Below are 18,109 nucleotides of genomic sequence, written 5' to 3' on the forward strand. Positions count from 1 at the left end.
AGTAGTCAGACAGGCAAGGCAATTAAGCCTGCCTTATCCAGAAACTTGTCTAATATATATAGTGTTCTTCACCAACCACAACATATTAATTAATGGAACACATTAGATTGCAATCATTTATACTTACTTGGCTCAATCCATGTCTGTTATACACCTGGATTTGTCGGAACCTGCAACTTGCCCTCCCGGCCTTGCTATTAATTTAATTAATTATGTGTATGTATATGATGATGTTGCAAACACCTAATTATGAATTAAATGGTTGCAAATGTATGACAGGCTTATTGCTTTAATTTGCTAGGCCTCAAATGTTGTAATAAAAGGACATCTGATCATTCTACTTTCTTTTCCATCTTTAATTTAATTTAATTTAATTTACTTGCACACGCATGGATGCAGCTCATTTACACCTAATCAAAATACATTAGGGTTAATTTAATTTTTTTTTTTTTTTTTTTTAAAAAAGAAGTGTACATATATATATATATAAATAGATACATATATACTAGTATAATATAATTAGTCCATTATTATTACAGGTAAGGCAAGGCAAGGCAAGGCAAGGAAATGATGATCGTGAGCTAGCTGTTATGGTCTGCAGGCTAGACAGACAGGTGGAAATTGGCACATGCCCACACATCATTACAAGCCTAGCTATTTTGATTCCACTATAATTATTATTTCTTTAAAAAAATTTTAAGTAAATTTTTATTTAATTGGCTATCATTCCATCCTGACCTACCTGGCCCTGCAGCCTTATATGTATTTTGTCACGATCCATTATTTAAATTGGAGTGTTTTTACATTCAATCGGTTTGCCTTATATCAAAGAGTAGCCAACTCCAGATGCTACTGATGTTGCAATCCACTAACTAACAATCATTACAACCTCCATTTAATTATTATATATTACTATTATATAGGATCAATGATCATTCACGGAATTTGAATAAAATCATTTAATTGATAATGAATTATATGTAAACCGAATTGAATAGCTAGCTAGCTAGGTAGGTAGTTAGGATCATGATTAATCAAGAAAGTGGTCCAACTAACTGTTGGTGCAATCAACGATTTTAAAAGTCGTCAGTGAGTGAGGTTTTAAAATTGAAGGTGCATGAACCATGAAGATGTACTCTTTGACCATAGTATTAGTAGTCGCCACTCTGGATTTTATTATAGAGAGAAGAAATAAATGATTGCTTTTGAACCAAAGTTAATCATATCAGGCAAAATGATCACGTTTAATTTAACCAATTGGAAAGAGAAAAGAGGGGCAAGCCATTATAGTCAGCACTTTCCCCTTCGTGGGCCTTACGTGGAAATAAATATATAATAAAAATTAAATCATGGGAAACTCATTGCCGCATTAATTCTCCCCTCCCTATATATGGTCGTCTATGGATATGCGACTACCCACTATTTTTTATTGATTTATTTTCTTTACTTTTTTTTACTATGTGAAAGGGGAAGTGCCAAATAAAATAAAAGGTGATGGTTAGGCTAGGCTTGTTTTCCACATGGCGTGTATGGGTGTTTTGGGGTAAATTTAGTTAGTCTGCTGCACGTGGTTTGCATGTTAAGGGTAATTGTATTGTATTGTATTGTATTGTATTTCCTTGTTGGACGGTGAAGGAAGGTTACATGCATGGGCCACCGTCTGTCTAATTATTTGAATCTGAATCTGAATCTGAATTAGAATCATATAACTTAATCACAATCATAGGTCGACTTGCCTAATGAATATGAATATGATCGACCGGTTTACCTAATCAATTGATCTCCCTCTAGCTATAGCTGGTTTCGTCAAAATTTTGTTGATAATAAATCATTCATGCACAGTTCCAAGAAATGCAAGGCCCCCTCCCTCTCCCATGGGATTCGCTTAATCAATTAATTTAATTAATATAGGGCCTAGAGACCATATTTAACCACCTGGCTCGCGCCGTAGAAACCCTCATTTAGGTAATACTTAGCTTCCTCCAACTTGTACCATTTTAGTTTATTATACACAAAAAGTATGGTCATGTTATACATATTTAGGCAAAAAAGTTCAATTTTCTTTTAATTTATAAATATATATATATATATTAATTTTCATTTATTTATAGATCCCTAAAACATTTTGGAATTGGAGTTTGAGAAGGGGAGGGAGTTGGCGATTGAATTTGAGGATATAGAAGAAGAGGGCACTGCGCGTCGACAAGTGTCCCCACCCAAACTCTCTGTGAGTGTGAGTGTGAGTGTGTGTGTGATATGGGGCAACGTCGGAGTTCAGCTAATGTATGTGGCGTGCCCCTGCCCGTGCCCGTTGTCCAACAAACATAACATATACTAGCTAGCTAGTATGTTCTATATTGACCATGTCCATGTGCATGAACCCACCCTCCCGTCCACATCACTCTTCACCTATATATACATAACGACCAGCCTCTCCTTCATTCCCCACAAACACTCACCACTCCTACTGCTCACTCACTCTCTTTCTTTCTCATTTAAATCATCATATTATCATATATACAAATAAATAATAACAATAACGAAATTAACGATGCCGTCTTCTTCAGTCGTCGTCGTCTCTAAATGCACCATACACCCGGACCACAACTCCACCATCCGTTCCCTAAGGCTCTCCGTCTCCGATCTTCCCATGCTCGCATGCCACTACATTCAAAAGGGCGTTCTCCTCCCCTCCCCGCCGCTTTCCTCGCCGGACCTCCTCCACCTCCTCAAGCTCTCTCTCTCAAGAACCCTCTCTCACTTCCCCGCTCTCGCCGGCCGACTCCAAACCAACCACGCCGGCCACGTCAGCATCCTTTGCAACGACCACGGTGTCGAGTTTTTCCACGCCAAGGCCCCCCACCTCACATCCACCGCATTGCTTCCGCCGCCGGGCTGCGACATCCCTCCGGTCTACCGCCGCTTCTTCCAATATGATAACACCCTTAGCTATGCTGGCCACACTAAGCCGCTCGTGGCCGTACAGGTCACTGAGCTTAACGACGCCGTTTTCGTCGGGTGCACAATGAATCACGCCGTCGTGGACGGGACCTCATTTTGGAATTTCTTTAATACCTTGGCGGAATTTGCGCGAGGAGCCAAGAAGATCTCCAAATCCCCGGACTTCACTCGCGACACTGTTTTTGACTCTCCGGCGGTGCTCCCAGTTCCCGACGGCGGTCCGGCCGCGACTTTCTCAGGCGACGAGCCTTTGCGCGAGAAGATATTCCATTTCAGCAGAGAGGCAATTCTGAAACTGAAATTCCGGGCAAATAGCCCGGCCCTCAAGCCCGAAATTTCAGGGGAAGCAGTGGGAAAGCAGAGGAACGACAGTTGGGGTGCTAACTGCAAAACTAACGGAACCATAACGTCCGTTTTCGGGGACATCGTGTCGAAGAAAGATCCAACGGCTGAAATCTCTTCATTCCAATCACTCTGCGCGCATTTGTGGCGAGCGGTGACACGTGCCAGGAATCTAAGCCCCGACAAGACGACGACGTTTAGAATGGCCGTGAACTGCAGGCACCGGCTGGAGCCCCGCCTGAAGCCACTCTACTTCGGGAACGCAATCCAAAGCATTCCGACGGCGGCCAAGGCCGGAGAGCTCTTAACGAACGACCTGAGCTGGGGAGCCGATCTTCTGCACCACAACGTGGTGGCGCACGACGACGCCACAGTTCGACGCGGCGTCAAAGACTGGGAAAACAATCCAAGACTGTTCCCGCTTGGGAACTTCGATGGAGCCATGATCACCATGGGAAGCTCCCCAAGGTTTCCAATGTACGATAATGACTTCGGGTGGGGCCGTCCCTTGGCGGTGAGGAGCGGCCGGGCCAACAAATTCGACGGCAAGATCTCAGCGTTCCCGGGCGCCGCCGGAAATGGGAGCGTGGATCTAGAAGTGGTTCTCGCGCCCGAAACGATGGCGGGTCTGGAGAATGATTCAGAATTCATGCAGTATGTCTCTGGAGAAACAGTAATTAATTAATTAATCAAATTAGCTTCTACTCTTGTGTTGCGTGATTCACCGTAATGTTATTAATATGAAGATGATGATGATGATGATGATGATGATGATGATTGTGGGGCAGTCAGTACAAATGAAGTTGTCATTTTGATTTACACAAACGTTCGTTCGTTCATGCCCGGAATGTGGAGTAGAGTATAATCCCTGGTTAGTACTGTATAAATAACAACAGCAACAACACGGTTAGGATTGAGTTGCAGGCAATGAAATTGATGGACAAGACAAAGCAAGGATAAAGACAAGGCGGGCTGAGAGAGAGAAAATAGAACACATGTAATGTAATGTAATGCAATGCAATGTAATGTAACGAGTAGTAGTAGTAGAGCAGTAGTGGGTGATGGACAAGATAAGGTGGCAGTTGAATGTCCAAATTGGAGTGGGCAGCAATATCCGGTGTATCCAACTCTTTTGTTGTTTTGTAACGGGTCAGTCAGTCAGTGTCACTGTCAGTCACACGTCGGACTACAGCTCTGCTTCTCTTCTGAATTAGCAGCTAGCTGAGCTGAACTGAACTGAACAGTTCAGAACACAACAGGATTTATGTGCGACGTTTGCTTCGTACCCATTCTGTCCACTTGGAATTTGTGCATTGTACTTGCCACCATTTTGGATTGGATTGGATTGTTGCTCACGTGGCACTCATTTGTCTTTACTTCACTTGAGAATATAGTATTGATTCATTTATAATGGTAATGGGTCATGTCATGATTTTGTTTCGAGTTCAACAAGCTGGTTTAAAGTCAAAACACAGATGGCACTCACAATGTACAAGTTGGGTGGGATACTTCGATTTTAGACGACGAGTAACCATCAGTTATGGTGTGCTATGTTCATTTATGCGCAACTACAGCGTTTGATTTTGCTCATAATCAATCTTCAATTGTCCACTAGTGCAAGAAATATCAATCAAAGTTGGCCCACCTAATATATCCAACGCTGACACTTCAATTATCAACATTTCCATTGAAGATAGATACACAAGATAAATAAATCCACCCTAATCTGCATAGAAAAAATAACACAATCCACCCTACACATTTAAATTGTTGTTCCCTTTCTGGGTTTATAAGACACAGACATCAAACCTAAGCCAACAAACTCAAGGAATCGATATTACATCACTCTATAATCCAATCCAACCACACATTGGGAATTGCAGATCACACACAGATTGGCAATGCAAATACCTTGGGAGATTTTCCAGAGATCATCACAGCCACCCTATTAATTTCATTTCCCACCGTAGAGAACATTCAAATTGCGGGGGCATGGAAAACCCGGCGGAACAGCCACTGGAACGGTCGCAAGAACTGTGCTCGTTTCTTTCTCCAGAACCATATGGCAGCATTGTATTGTTCGTTGCGTATCTTCCTAGTTGCTGCCCGCCAATCATACTTCTCCATTTCCACTCGCGCAGCCTTGCCTATAGTTTCTCTCAGTTCTTTATCCTGCAAAAGAGGTTTCAGTTTGTTCAAGCAGTCGTCGAGATCTCCAGGATTGAACAGGTAGCCAGTTTTCCCCTGCTGATCATCAGGGATGATGTCAGGAATACCACCCGCTCGAGCAGCAACTACAGGGAGCCCCGATGACATTGCCTCCAAGACAACAAGACCAAGGGTCTCAGATTCTGAAGGCATCACAAAAACATCTCCACTGGCGTATGCTTGAGAAAGCTCTTCTCCTTGTAACATGCCGGTAAATACTGCAGGCATTCCTGTGAACATCTGCTCCAGCTCCTCTCTAAACAGAAAGGAAACACTAATTAATATAAGACGATGACAATAAGGCTCTTTGGGAAAGCAAATAGTGTTGTGTCTCACCTATAGGGACCATCACCAACAAAAGCTATTCGAGCCTCGGGGAGCTCATCCATGACCCTGTGTCAGCCAAATGAGATCTTAGTGATAAGTTACAATGTAATAATGGGGAAATCTAAAAAGTCAATGAGGAATCTTTCTTATATGCTTTTCCTGGAAAATTAGAGCCGCTGTATACCTTTTGAGGAAATCCAAACTCTTCTCCACTCCAAGACGTCCAACATGAACTATCAATGGCTTGTCTGGTTCTCCATTGCTAATTTAACAAATTTATCAGCAAATTGGACTTGAATGTGGATTAAAATCATGATGATCGCGAAAGGTTCTTACCTTAATTTTACTCTCATTTCATGAGAGAAAAATCGCGGGTGGAAGCTCTCAGAGTCAACTCCCTTGTTCCAGAGGCGTATTCGGTTAGCTGCAAATTGAAGGAAAATGTAAGATTCTAACTTCAACGCTGATTAGTCAATATAAAAAGAAAAAAAATGATGTGTAGTATGCAATGTATAAAAAATTTGTTTACATTGAAGGGCAAAGATATTGACTAGTTTGAAAGGATCAAGGCTGAAAACAATTTTACTTGCAGTGTTTATATTTCTGTTTGAAGAATATCAAGATTGTTAATTTTCTTTCACCTGCTGTTACTCTAGCAGCTTCAAGATCTTTCGCAATAGCAGCTGAAGGCACCAGTGTAAGATCAGCTGCTCTATGTAGAAATTCTGGAAAAAAATTAACAAATATGAGTGATTCCGTAGCTGTAAACCCAACCTCAAATCGAGCTGGGAGAAAGTTGACATACTTATAATTAACCACATGGGTTTAACCAACCAACTAAAGGTATATCTGGGTATATATCTGCAAAATATAGTATTGTAATCAGAAAAAATGGCAAGTGTTATTTGACAGAACCACACAAAATTTTACAAGGAATGAAATTAGGGTAAATATCAATGTAGAACACAGAAGAAAAGAGCTTGATCGAGCATACACAGGAACATGGGTGTGATATGACATCACAATAGGAACACTTAATAATTTTGCAATGATCAGTGCCCCAAATACCTACAACAGATGTAAAATATCATCAACAAAGCAGCAATGAAAATGAACTCTTATACAATTAAGCTATAAAATGATGGAAGAAGCAATTCTTAGGTTATACCATAATGCCGGGAGATGATGCGTGTATAATATCAGGTTTGAATTGAGCCACTGCTGATATTATTCTGGGGCTAAGTGCTAGTGATAAGGGAACTTTTTGGTACCACGGGCAAGGAAAACTGCATTTTGAATTAAAAGAAATTATGCATAGAAACAAAACATCATCCACAGAAAAGCAACTGCAATTAATACATCAATCATCTTGATGCAATCAAAGCATAATCTGACTTCATCCTTCATGAGACAAACCTTCTTGAACCAATTAGATGAGCGCCGTAAAATTCCTGTGGCACCCCTTCATGAGTTGTCACGACCATGACCTGAAAACATAATTGATTTCATGAAATTTTGACCTGTGATCCCAAAGCCATTTTTAAGCAATGTGAAAGTTAACATGCAAGAGAAACAAATGCCTTGTTCCCTTTATCGAAAAAAAAAAATGTTTTGAAATTCTATATGAATAAACAAGAACATACCTCATCACCCATTTCACGTAGATATTTAATGAAATTCTGGAACCTGTTTTTATATCCGGATACATAACTGCATCGAGTTCAGAAAAAATATTGTCACCTAAAACATTTTCAGGACTTGAAAGAAAAGGCAAGAATATAGAAAATGTAAAAATATGACTCAATTAAAATATTATGAAAATCATATTGACATCAAGAAACAGACAGACAACAAATAGTGTTATTAGCTACTAATGGAATATGCATTGAGGTTTTTTTACATAAGATTAATAAGGCGACAAAGACCTACAACTACAGGAAAGGGAATCTAAAATTTTCCTTAAAACAGCCTAGTCAATTAAGACATTTGATTATGATCTAAATTTATCAACAAATATCTTTAGTAAAAAAAAGAAAAAAGGTTCATGTAGAGAAAAGTAACAGAAAACAGAATATAACATGCTGAAAAGTGGATCTCAAAGGAAATTTGAATTCAACATAAATAAGGGACAGCACTAAAGTATTAAAAAAAAAAAAAAAAAAAAAGAGTACTATGTAGGAATAAGAATAAGAACAGGTATAGGGTACTTAGATATGTTGATATAAACAGAAGCCATCCAGATGTAGTTAGCTTGATGGCTCAAGCAAGATTTAGATAATCAACAACAAATAGCATATGTTCTGCACTTCAAACATTAGTCGTGCAGAAGGTTAGGGAATCAAATGAGCTCAAATTGTTCATTGGCAAACTAAACTACGCGCATTCAGTTAATAAATCATAAATATGTGGTCAACATATGGACTCTACACCCAAAAGGTAATGTGGACCGCAGAGAATACAAAATCAATGTAGTTACATAATTTGTCACATGAACATTATTCAGTCAAAAAAAAAAAAGAACCAACAAGATTGTGTAACGTGAAGCACTGTGAAGCAGAAACAAATTGACAGAATTAAATGCTCACGCAAAGGGAGATGGCTCAACAAAGAGTGCAATGCGTCTAGGAGTTGAATTCATCTCAGACTCAAGCAAAGGGGGAGGATTATCCTCTTCCTCCTCTTCTTCTCTGAACTCTCTGATAGTCATGTCGTTGTCGGAGCAAGCTGCAACAAAGGACGTTTCCCTAAAAGATCCAACCTTGAAGAATTTCAACTCTTTCCTCCTCTTCGATCCCCTGCACTGCAAAGATTGTGTCTTTAAACGAATTGGGCCAATGGGTTTACGAATTCCGGATATACAGACGCCGGAAACGAAGGCCGCAGGAGTAAACTTGTACGAACAAGAAGAAGTGGACGCTGAAACGCAAGGATGGGCGAGAGCAAGATTTATAGAGAGAGAGGAAGTGGACATGATTGGTTATGGTTCTGACGATGTTAAATAGTAGCGCTATTATTTGAACGGTGACTTGGAATGGAGGGCTTTCGGGTTGGAGAGGGGACTTTGGGTTCCTTTGATTCCTTAGAGAGATTACCGTTCGAATTAAGAAAGAGGGAGGAATCTGCGGGGCCGTAGAGGGCTCATCCGGATGGATATTCGCAGGTGTTAGGGAATAAGTCGAAGATGAAAAGCATATGCTCTGCCAGTCTGCCTCCAATTAATGGTGGAAAGGGGCTCTGTTTTCATTTTCCTTTCTTTCGTGGGTGGGGTCTTTGATAATATAATAAAGCCTAACTTGGTTTTTTCTGACCCCATTAAAATATGTATTCAAGACTTTGGGCAATTTACGAAAACTACAACTAATACCACCTGTTTCTAAATCAGTATTTAAATCGTGGCTGATTTCTTTTATTATTTATACATACATTAGAGTTTTTAAGCAACTAAATGCAATGACTTGATAAGAACGAATTCTACTTACGCACGCACTCTTTACTTTTTCGTACACACCAAATTCCTATTTTTAATCTTTTCCAAAAATGGGCTTGTAACTTGTAAGATCTATTATTTAATTTTAATTTTTCAATAGCAAAAGATAATATACATAATTCAATGATGGGAGCGTCGATATCATGAAATCTGGGATTTTCTTATTGCCCAGTGAAAAATGATAATGATTTCGGACACAAGTTGCAGATGGGCAACAAGTAGGATCACAAATCATGGCTGATCATGTCATGTGCTTTAAACATTGTCTGACTGGAACCTAATTAGTTCATTTTTTAAGCATCCAATATAATACATACATATGCAAATAAAGTGATTAGTACTCATCAAGTGTTGCTTGCATTGCTATTTTCTGACCTTTGGTGGTGTTAGGCACTTGCTTCTTATTAAATTTACAGTTTTCTTGTAGCAAAAAGGATAGACATAGACAAGTTGTTTTCTTTCTAATATAAAAACTATAATTACAAATAACAGAGGAGAGGATAATTCATATGGTCTTCAAAGATGGCTACTGCAACCTCAGTTATTCATATTATGCTAACAGCAATAGCATAGATGGACATACATTCACACAAGATACTCCAACAAAACCTGGCCTATGCTATGCCCAAACACAGAAGCAAAGACTTCAACAGAAAAATTTTCAACAACAGAATGAACAATACTGTTTTTCCTCGGCCTCTCCACTGGGGACAGCATCTATCTCTACGTCTCCCCCTTCATCACTCCCAGCTTCCAAGTTCTTGTATCTGTAGCAACAAGCCACCACAGCAAAAACCAACAGATTCACAGCACTTAGAGTAGCCAGCACCCAGTAATACCGATCCAGGCGACTGTTGTTCAGGCTGAACTGAAACCAGTTGCGTTTCCCTCCCTTCTCACTTATCTTTCCAACCACGTAAACCGACAGAACATTGAAAATAAATCCCAGACCAAACACTGCCTTGCTCAAATACATCAAGTAAGGCTTCATTGAGTCAGGAGACTGATAGTCGTAGAAGGCTTTAACACTCTTTTCAAAGTAAGAATCCAGGCCAGCCAGAAGGAAGAACTGGAAGAGCAGCCAGTATATACTCATTGGAATGTCATCCTCAGGCTTGTCCCATAAGTTGTGCTTTCCGATAGTATGCAGCCTGCGCTGTTCGGTTCTTGCAGCAGTTATGCAACATAGAATTGAGAACACCATTGCTGTTCCAATCCCAAATGCCGGCCCATATGTTGTATGTTTCTTAACCAAACAGGATGCTGCTGTTGAAAGTAAAGATTTCGACCACTGGGAGAACAAAAGAAGTGCTTGAATAGGAACATTCCACTTTCCGATATGGCGGTCCAGGTGATTTGCCTGTTCCACAAAGTATGTGTTTCCGAAGGATGACACTATCCCGCAGATTATGAAGGTCAGCCACATGGGAATCATCCGAACAGCTATTTTGGCCTCTTCAACTTCTGATATTGAACACAGTCTCCATCTAGTCCTCGCTTGTTGTTGCTCTTCTTTGGTCGTGCCATCCTTTGTGATGGCAGCCTTCTCCAGGCACCTGAATTATATATATTCAAGAAACTAACTCCGTTACCTTGTTTCCGACCAAGTGAATTATAACAGACAAAATATACCTGAGAAAACGAGTTTGTCTGAAGCTCTGAGGACCCTGATCATCTTTCAAGTATAGGTTCGCATTTCGTGGATACGACTGGCATATCTTGGAAACAGAGGCCACAAACACCCTGAATATATTAGTGATAGGGCTTCCCCTCGGTTCTCTTTTCTCGTATGGGAGCCAACATAAACCAGTCAAGAAAAGAAACGTTGCAACAGCAGTGCAGATTGCAGGGATTCCGAACCGAAGGGTCCATGGATTTATGTATGGAAGTGCAATGGCTCCAGCTATAGGTATGATCACCATCACTGTGAAAGTGGGTAATTTCAGGAAATCTCTTAGGGGAGAAGAAGCCTTCCTGGCACGGTCCCTCTCAGCCTGCTTCTTTTGCTCGTCAATGTCACCATTCCCAGACGGCGGATTTTGCTCGTCGAGGTCCCCATCCTCAGACGGTTTCTTCTGTTCCTCGAGGAAAGGACGCACGGAGACAAGATTACCAGCCATTCCAACAACTATCAATGCCATGCCTGTGTAGAATAGAGTCTTCTGCGTATGGCCAATGCATTTGGGTTCGTATTCTTTGCAGGTGCCTGTGGAATTGGCAAGCACCGGCGGCGTTGACATTGCAACAAATCCAATGCCCTAAAACACAAGAATGCAATAAAAGAAGTGGTAATAAAAATCAGTGCACAATTGAGCCACGCCATTGGAGGAATTGAAACTTGCAGAAACAACTCACTAGGGAGTAGGCTATGCTAGAAATCAAGAGCATTCCGAAATTCCCCAGCACCACATCAACCAAGAACAGAAAGAAGACAGGCAGGATCATATTAATTCCATTCCAAATATTCAATATTCCAGCAGCATGAGTAAAGCTTAATTTCCAAACATCAGTAAGATAGTTTTGCATCACAAATAATGCGAATCCCACTAGTATGTCGGCCCACAGAAGTACTGCAATGTAAAGTATAAACACTCTTCAATCTCAATAAAATGTGAGCAAACAAAACACATCATAGAGGAAGAGGGTAAGTATATCTTTTACCCGAAATCCTGATAAAGCTTTCCCCCATTACTAAATTAATGCAACGGCCTCAGCTTTCTGTCAACGAATCACAAGAAACAATCAGATAAAAAAACATCTGAAAAGCTCAATCAAAGATTATTCTTCAACTCAAGGATCAAACAGAGAAATCAGAAATAGCAAAACATCTATCGAGGATGGTGAGCAATACATTGGCACTGTATTGGATAAAGCCCACACGTTCTTCTACTTCTTTTCTTGTCCTCTCTCCTCTTGCTCAGTGACTGAGAATAACTCAAGTATAGGGAGGTAGAGAAAAAGGGTGTCTGGAAAGAATGATAGCAGGGGGTACTTTGCTATTCTACCCTATGGATTGATTTGTCTAGCTCTTGATCAGGGTAAAACACCATACTAAAAAATTCTAAAGAATACAGCTTGCTGGCCTCACCACCAAACCGCACCTTCCCCGGATTTATACAAAGGTTAACTACTATACTATATTTTGAAATAACGTTGTTCACACCATAACAACCAGCCAGTTGAATAATTAAACACTGGTGGACCTTGACTTCACATCGACCTGCCAAAATTTCCAAAGATAATAAGAAGAAATATAATAGAACACAATAGAGTAGGACGGATATTTCAATCGAGACATGTCTCCGTTTCCTCTAATCCATATTATGGAAAAGGACTCTCTTTTTTTCTTTAAATTTTTTTTTTTTTTTTTTTTTGTCAAATGATTTTGAGGATATGTCTTATTTCTTCTTTTAGCCAACTCAAGTAAAGTAGTGTAGATTCAGCAAAAAGGGTAAAAAGCTTTAGATATGAACGAACAGTACAGTGTAGAGCCAAAAGTGAAGAGCATAAGTAGCCATGTCGTTTGACTGTCCAAAAGTAGCTGATTCATTTCATAAAAATCTTGTAGTTGTTTGGTTCAGCCTTCTAAATTTATAACCATTCCCCATTTGTGTTTTCAGCTTTTCCCATTCATTGATGAAATTGTGATGAAAAGATGAAAACATTAGCTACAAACAAAGTGAGTACTTCCAATACCAGAGTTAATTTCATTGCTTGGAATATCAAATATAAAATACTATATAGATTGTCAATCGAGGAATTATTCTTATTATAAATGTCCAAATAGATAATAGCTCTAACATACCTCATTTGATAAAGTAGGTAGTAAATATTGAAGTGCAAATTGGATATAATTAATAATATAGTCCAGATCAGTTCAATAATGTCAATAGAGAGAAGCAACCAACCCAACCCAACCAGCAAACAGACATAAATACGTAACACCTTTAAAGAATAATGCATATACTGGAAATAACGAGGAAAGCTAAATTGAACCAACTTCGAATTTGTCCTCTGTATATTATTGACACCTGGTTTTCCATCAAGTTGGGGATAAAAAAAAAATAAAAATGCAAATATAATCAATCAATCACGTGTTCATTTCCAATATTCTTCATTGTCTATTGCATGTTCATACCAAATACATCTCACACTGCAAAGGATGGATGAGACATTGCCCATTAGCTGTAACTAGTTGTGGAGCCAATTAAAATATGTTTAGAATATTGTCTGTATATGGAGATTAAAGAATGCACTTATTAGTTTATTTGGGCTATACATTCAATAATCAATAGCAGAAACTTGAAACGAATTCACAAAAGCACTAATTGTTTTCAGGTCAAGATTCAATCCATATTCTAACAGCAGAAACCGCTGCAGCACCTGGCATTATCATCGTATCCCTCGTCCATCCCACCAAATTCAGGACTCTCTAACTCTTCCAGCTCAGATTCCTGGTACCGATACAGTATCGCAACCACGACGAATATCACGAGATTGACAGCCATCAGCCAAGACAATGTCCAGAAATACTTGTCAAGTCTGCTCCCATTCAAATTGTGCTGGAACCAGTTCCTTTTCCCTCCTCTTTCGCTCACCTTTCCCACCACGAACACCAACAGCACATCCCCAAGAAACCCCAAGCCAGACACGCCGATGATGAAATGCGGCAAGTATCCTTCCACCGACTTAGGTGATTGATCCACAAAAAAATAAACTGCACTGCAGGTGAACACCCCCTGAAATCCACCAAGGAGGACAAACTGTGGAAGCAGCCAGAACATTGTCATCGGCACTGTTTCATCCGGCTTGTCTACAAGCCCGTGCCTTTGCACCACGCCAAGCCTTCGGTTCTCCACTTTGGCTGCAGTGATGCAGCAGAGAATTGCAAGGATCATTGATATCAAAATCCCTATTGGAGGGGCAAACTTTTTAAATCCATTTTGGCTTAATACGTTTGCAAGCTTGAGATAGAGCGTGGCGAATACATTCTGAGCTTGTTCAAAGAACAAAAGGAAGACAACTATGGGGACCTTGAGGCGCCCAACTTTGTGGTTCATATGATTTAGCTGCTCAATGAAGTAGGTGAATCCTATGGAGGAGATAACTCCGCATAAAATGAAAGTCATCCACACAGGAATCATTCGCAAGATGGTTTTCGTCTCTTCGACCTCTGTAACCCTGCAGAGTCTCCATATGTTATTTTCCTGTTCCTCGTGCGGTTTTGTAGGGATCAGAATTGCAGCCTTGTCCAAGCACCTGAGGCTCCTCGTATGGGGAACCACGTAAAGCTGAGGATTTTGGATCTCATATAGATCGTTGGGGTCTTTTGGTGTTCGATAGAACAACTTGGAACCAGCAGCCGCAAACACTCGGACAAACATTGTCAGAGGACTACCTGCTGGTCTGAAATAGTTGTAAGAACATGAGCCACTTATGAACAGGAGAGTGGCAACCAAAGAGCATATGGCAGGGATTCCGAAACGGAGAGACCATGGCTTTATATAGGGGAGTGCGAAGACTGCAACAAAGGTTACAATGATCACGGCTAGAATGCCAGAAAAGAACCGCCAGAATATGCCTATGTGGAGATTGTCATGATCTTCATCACTCAGCTGCTCGGCCAAGAATTGGTTCATAGAAGTCAAATGGCCAACCATCCCGAAAGCTATTAAAGGCAATGCTGCGTAGAACAGAGCTTTCTGGCCATGGCCAATACAGTCAGCCTTGTAATCACTGCAGGTTCCCAGGGAATCTGCCAACACTGGTGGAGTGGACATGGTTAAAAATCCCAACCCCTGAAATTAAATAGATAAAAGGCAGCATGATTTACTTGTGATTATATCATTTGAACACAAATTAGTGGTAAAGGGATTGGGGTTTACAGCACTGTAAGCAATGCTGGAGAGCAAGAGCGTCAAGTAATTGCCCAGCAACGTCTCGGTTACATATCCGACGAATAATGGGGAGACTGTGACCACACCCCAGAACATGTTGACAATGGCAGCAGCGTGGGTGAACCCAACCCCCCAAACGTCGGTCAAGTAGGTCATCATTATGTACAGAGAATAGACAGCCAGTATGTCCGCCCATAGAAGAACTGCAAAGAAGAGGCAGGCCAAGGCAAGGAAACCAATTAAATCAGAAGGAAGAAAACGACAATATATAGAGATTATAATCGTTGATTAGAATGGTTTATATATGGCTTACCCACTACTCTCCCAACCGTAGCCATTAATCCAGCTCAACTAATAGCAGGTTATTTTCTCACAGGCAGCAAAAAAATATCAACCAAAAGAAAGAAAGCTCAGCTTTGAGAATTGGGTTTCTGGTAGTTAATGCAGGCGAGGATGTGCATTTATACATACATACAGGAAACGAAATTTCCCTAAAATGTCAACCCTTTATTTTTCAGTTTTTGCAGCTGAGCGCGTAGAAGAGAGACTCAAGAAATAGGCTGAATAGGATCTGCAGTGTATCGTACCACGCGTTAATAATTCAATCTCCAAATTGTCAACGGGTATTTACATCATCGTTGAACTCTTGGTAAAGTCTACGGGCTGAAGGTTCATTGTAGAGAGCACGTACTTGTGAAGAAAATCTCATGCCTTCATACAATGGTTGGTGTTGGGACGTCGACGACTTCAAGTCTTCGATAGATAGATAAAATATTTGGGCGTTAATATGCAGAGTCCAAGAATGATGAGTAGTTATCTTTATGAAATGCTTAAGTTACACATCTCTAACATCAACAGAAAGATTAGTGATGGATGCGTCCAAGAATCGACCTATTTCGTGGATACTAACTAACAGAAACCAACAATTATCGAAACGTAAAAACACATTGCTCAATAAGGATCCCAGTGGCTAATAACTTCACACAGCAGATCCAGTACTGATCAAGATTGAGAATTTCAAGCCCAACCAATATCATTGAACGGAAACCACACCAGAGTTGCAAGAACTTTGCCATACCTCAATCCCCTCGACATCTTCTCTAGTCACAAAAAGCCTATCCCAACCTCCTTCTATTTTCTTGATGACACCTCTCTCCGAATCCTCCACTTTATCCACGTAGTTCCTCCTATATAAATCTTCAACTGCAATCTCCTCCGAGTTCCCATTGCCCTCCACCCTCGACCACACCTCCAGCTCGCCATCACTCCCTACCAACACTTGCTTTCGGTAACAATGCAAGACGAAACTGCCAATACTAATCCCTCTTGCACTCCTCATGCTTGGATTCTTTTCTTTCAAATAAATCCATGGATCGTCGCTCAATTTCCGCAAATCCGCCATGCCCACATCTCCTGAGGTGGAGCAAACCTTGAAGAGCAACAACTCGTCCAAATCGACATCTGCAGCCGCAAAGGAATCCCCAAATCGGCTGCTCCTCCCGGAGCCTGGCTCGTTGGCTTCCCAGACAACATTTTGGGTTCTCGGGTCCCATAACCGAATGTAGCCTGAACACCCAAACGGTCCTGAAGTCACAGAACTACCAAACAAAAGCCCAATGTCTGAAATGTACTTGAGCTTCGAAGGGACCTGCTGTTTCGTGGAACTGCCGGACATTCTCCCGAACTCGGACGAAATCTTCATTGTCGATTTGTCGATCATTAAAATGCAATTCTCCCCATGTTGGCAATCGTAGGAAGCGAATACAGAATCCTCCGAGTCAGCGATCGCGTGAACTCGGGCCTTGTATATCCTCACATCGGAGGGGTCAACCCAATCGACCGAGTGGATTCGTCGCCCGTCAGCCATGTTAAAGATATGTAAGCCCGATGCATTGGAGGACCCGACGGCAGCAATCTCCGGCCGGATTCTCTTCACCGAATCGATGAAATCAAAATGCGTACGCACTGTTGCCGTGTGGGTTAGGTTCCAATCGTAGACGGAAATCTGCCCGCCGTGGGCCATCCACAACGATCCATCCGAGTCGATGGCGTTGAAGTCGGAAACGACGCCGTCGGAGGAGGGTTTAACGGTGGTGAATAGAGAAGCGCCTATGCCATTGAAAGGAATTGGGGCGAGCGCTGCCTTGAGTTGGGACTCGATGCCGAAGTACAGGGCCTCGTCGATCAGCTCTTGATTTGAGAAGCCTTTGGCGGTGGAGGGGAGGCGATTGGAGCGGAGGAGGGAGAGGAGGATGGAGAAAATTTCCGGGTCCCTGTCGATGAAAACGGCATCATGCGCCGGCCGGTTTGAGAGGGCGAACAAGAGGGAATCCGGACCTCCCGACCGGAGAGTGGAGACGGTTGTCTCGAAGAGCTTGCCTCCGACGTTGAGCTTAATCCGTTCGCCGCTATCCCCGCCGCCGGCTGTGGTTGTGGGGGAGGAATTCCGGTCATCCATTCACGGCGGCGGCTTTGTATGGATTTGGAGTTGGAGAAAGACTCGTTCTTTTCTGGGTGTCAGTGTTGCGATTAGGGTATTACACATTTTGACGGTGCATCCAACATTTTTGGACTTTTCTTCCGATATTACTATATCAATGTTTATAGATATAAGGAAAAAGAAAAACTTATTAAACCTTATATATATAGATGTGCGAAAATCTTAATATTATTTATTAATACTAATTTTAAAAAATATATTGTACTATTTTCATCCATTAAATTATATGATATTTTTTTATATTAAATATAAAAATAAATAAAATCTTTAGAGTATAATATTTATTCTATTTAATAAAATCTTTCATTAAAATTTTCCTCCTTCCTCAAAAATCATATTTATTTTTTAAAATTATCATAAAAAATACCTTACTTTTTATATTTAATC

General features: G+C 40.9%; 5 protein-coding genes across 6 annotated transcripts; 1 reads left to right on the top strand and 4 right to left on the bottom strand.

Annotated features, from left to right (window-relative positions):
* Positions 1-2,433: 2,433 nt before the first annotated feature.
* Positions 2,434-4,285, top strand: LOC127251676 (BAHD acyltransferase DCR). The gene has a single exon (XM_051275482.1). The coding sequence runs from the start codon at positions 2,552-2,554 to the stop codon at positions 3,986-3,988; it is 1,437 nt and encodes a 478-aa protein (XP_051131439.1). The 5' UTR covers positions 2,434-2,551; the 3' UTR covers positions 3,989-4,285.
* A 669-nt stretch (positions 4,286-4,954) lies between these two features.
* Positions 4,955-9,022, bottom strand: LOC127251675 (sulfoquinovosyl transferase SQD2). The gene is made up of 11 exons (XM_051275481.1): positions 8,424-9,022; positions 7,482-7,548; positions 7,255-7,325; positions 7,007-7,124; positions 6,833-6,906; positions 6,644-6,699; positions 6,480-6,563; positions 6,175-6,262; positions 6,023-6,100; positions 5,848-5,904; positions 4,955-5,767 (listed from the first exon to the last, which is right to left on the bottom strand). Exons 1-11 carry the CDS (start codon positions 8,807-8,809, stop codon positions 5,281-5,283), a joined length of 1,566 nt encoding a protein of 521 aa, XP_051131438.1. The 5' UTR covers positions 8,810-9,022; the 3' UTR covers positions 4,955-5,280.
* Positions 9,023-9,763: 741 nt separating this feature from the next.
* Positions 9,764-12,575, bottom strand: LOC127251495 (protein NRT1/ PTR FAMILY 5.5-like). Its single transcript, XM_051275214.1, has 5 exons — positions 12,177-12,575; positions 11,987-12,043; positions 11,681-11,895; positions 10,958-11,583; positions 9,764-10,881 (listed from the first exon to the last, which is right to left on the bottom strand). The coding sequence occupies exons 2-5, from the start codon at positions 12,012-12,014 to the stop codon at positions 9,987-9,989; spliced, it is 1,764 nt and encodes a 587-aa protein (XP_051131171.1). The 5' UTR covers positions 12,015-12,043; positions 12,177-12,575; the 3' UTR covers positions 9,764-9,986.
* A 967-nt stretch (positions 12,576-13,542) lies between these two features.
* LOC127251496 (protein NRT1/ PTR FAMILY 5.5-like) lies at positions 13,543-15,681 on the bottom strand. The gene is made up of 3 exons (XM_051275215.1): positions 15,536-15,681; positions 15,211-15,425; positions 13,543-15,123 (listed from the first exon to the last, which is right to left on the bottom strand). Exons 1-3 carry the CDS (start codon positions 15,558-15,560, stop codon positions 13,684-13,686), a joined length of 1,680 nt encoding a protein of 559 aa, XP_051131172.1. The 5' UTR covers positions 15,561-15,681; the 3' UTR covers positions 13,543-13,683.
* A 37-nt stretch (positions 15,682-15,718) lies between these two features.
* Positions 15,719-17,819, bottom strand: LOC127251497 (protein ENDOPLASMIC RETICULUM-ARRESTED PEN3). Of its 2 annotated transcripts, XR_007838919.1 has the most exons (3): positions 16,301-17,819; positions 15,914-15,975; positions 15,719-15,793 (listed from the first exon to the last, which is right to left on the bottom strand). XR_007838919.1 is itself a non-coding variant. In XM_051275216.1 (2 exons), the coding sequence occupies exons 1-2, from the start codon at positions 17,678-17,680 to the stop codon at positions 15,970-15,972; spliced, it is 1,386 nt and encodes a 461-aa protein (XP_051131173.1). In that variant the 5' UTR covers positions 17,681-17,819; the 3' UTR covers positions 15,856-15,969. The 2 variants fall into 2 exon arrangements, 1 of the variants encoding a protein (XP_051131173.1); XM_051275216.1 differs by lacking the exon at positions 15,719-15,793 and having other exon boundaries at positions 15,856-15,975.
* Positions 17,820-18,109: the final 290 nt, after the last annotated feature.

Source organism: Andrographis paniculata, unplaced genomic scaffold (assembly GCF_009805555.1).
Source record: "Andrographis paniculata isolate CXL003 unplaced genomic scaffold, ASM980555v1 Contig45END, whole genome shotgun sequence".
NCBI classification, from domain to species: Eukaryota; Viridiplantae; Streptophyta; class Magnoliopsida; order Lamiales; family Acanthaceae; genus Andrographis; species Andrographis paniculata.

What these genes read in the sequence shown, in the direction of transcription:
- LOC127251676 (XM_051275482.1), top strand. Translation starts at nt 2,552, where the DNA reads ATGCCGTCTTCTTCAGTCGTCGTCGTCTCTAAATGCACCATACACCCG.
- LOC127251675 (XM_051275481.1), bottom strand. Translation starts at nt 8,809, where the DNA reads ATGTCCACTTCCTCTCTCTCTATAAATCTTGCTCTCGCCCATCCTTGC. An exon ending in TATCACACCCATGTTCCTGT is followed by an intron (nt 6,700 to 6,832) that starts GTATGCTCGATC and finishes TATATTTTGCAG; the next exon opens with ATATATACCCAGATATACCT. An exon ending in AGTTTGGATTTCCTCAAAAG is followed by an intron (nt 5,905 to 6,022) that starts GTATACAGCGGC and finishes TGGCTGACACAG; the next exon opens with GGTCATGGATGAGCTCCCCG.
- LOC127251495 (XM_051275214.1), bottom strand. Translation starts at nt 12,014, where the DNA reads ATGGGGGAAAGCTTTATCAGGATTTCGG. An exon ending in CTAGCATAGCCTACTCCCTA is followed by an intron (nt 11,584 to 11,680) that starts GTGAGTTGTTTC and finishes CTTGTGTTTTAG; the next exon opens with GGCATTGGATTTGTTGCAAT. An exon ending in AGACAAACTCGTTTTCTCAG is followed by an intron (nt 10,882 to 10,957) that starts GTATATTTTGTC and finishes TATATAATTCAG; the next exon opens with GTGCCTGGAGAAGGCTGCCA.
- LOC127251496 (XM_051275215.1), bottom strand. Translation starts at nt 15,560, where the DNA reads ATGGCTACGGTTGGGAGAGTAGTGG. An exon ending in TACGGTTGGGAGAGTAGTGG is followed by an intron (nt 15,426 to 15,535) that starts GTAAGCCATATA and finishes TCTTCTTTGCAG; the next exon opens with TTCTTCTATGGGCGGACATA. An exon ending in CCAGCATTGCTTACAGTGCT is followed by an intron (nt 15,124 to 15,210) that starts GTAAACCCCAAT and finishes ATTTAATTTCAG; the next exon opens with GGGTTGGGATTTTTAACCAT.
- LOC127251497 (XM_051275216.1), bottom strand. Translation starts at nt 17,680, where the DNA reads ATGGATGACCGGAATTCCTCCCCCACAACCACAGCCGGCGGCGGGGAT.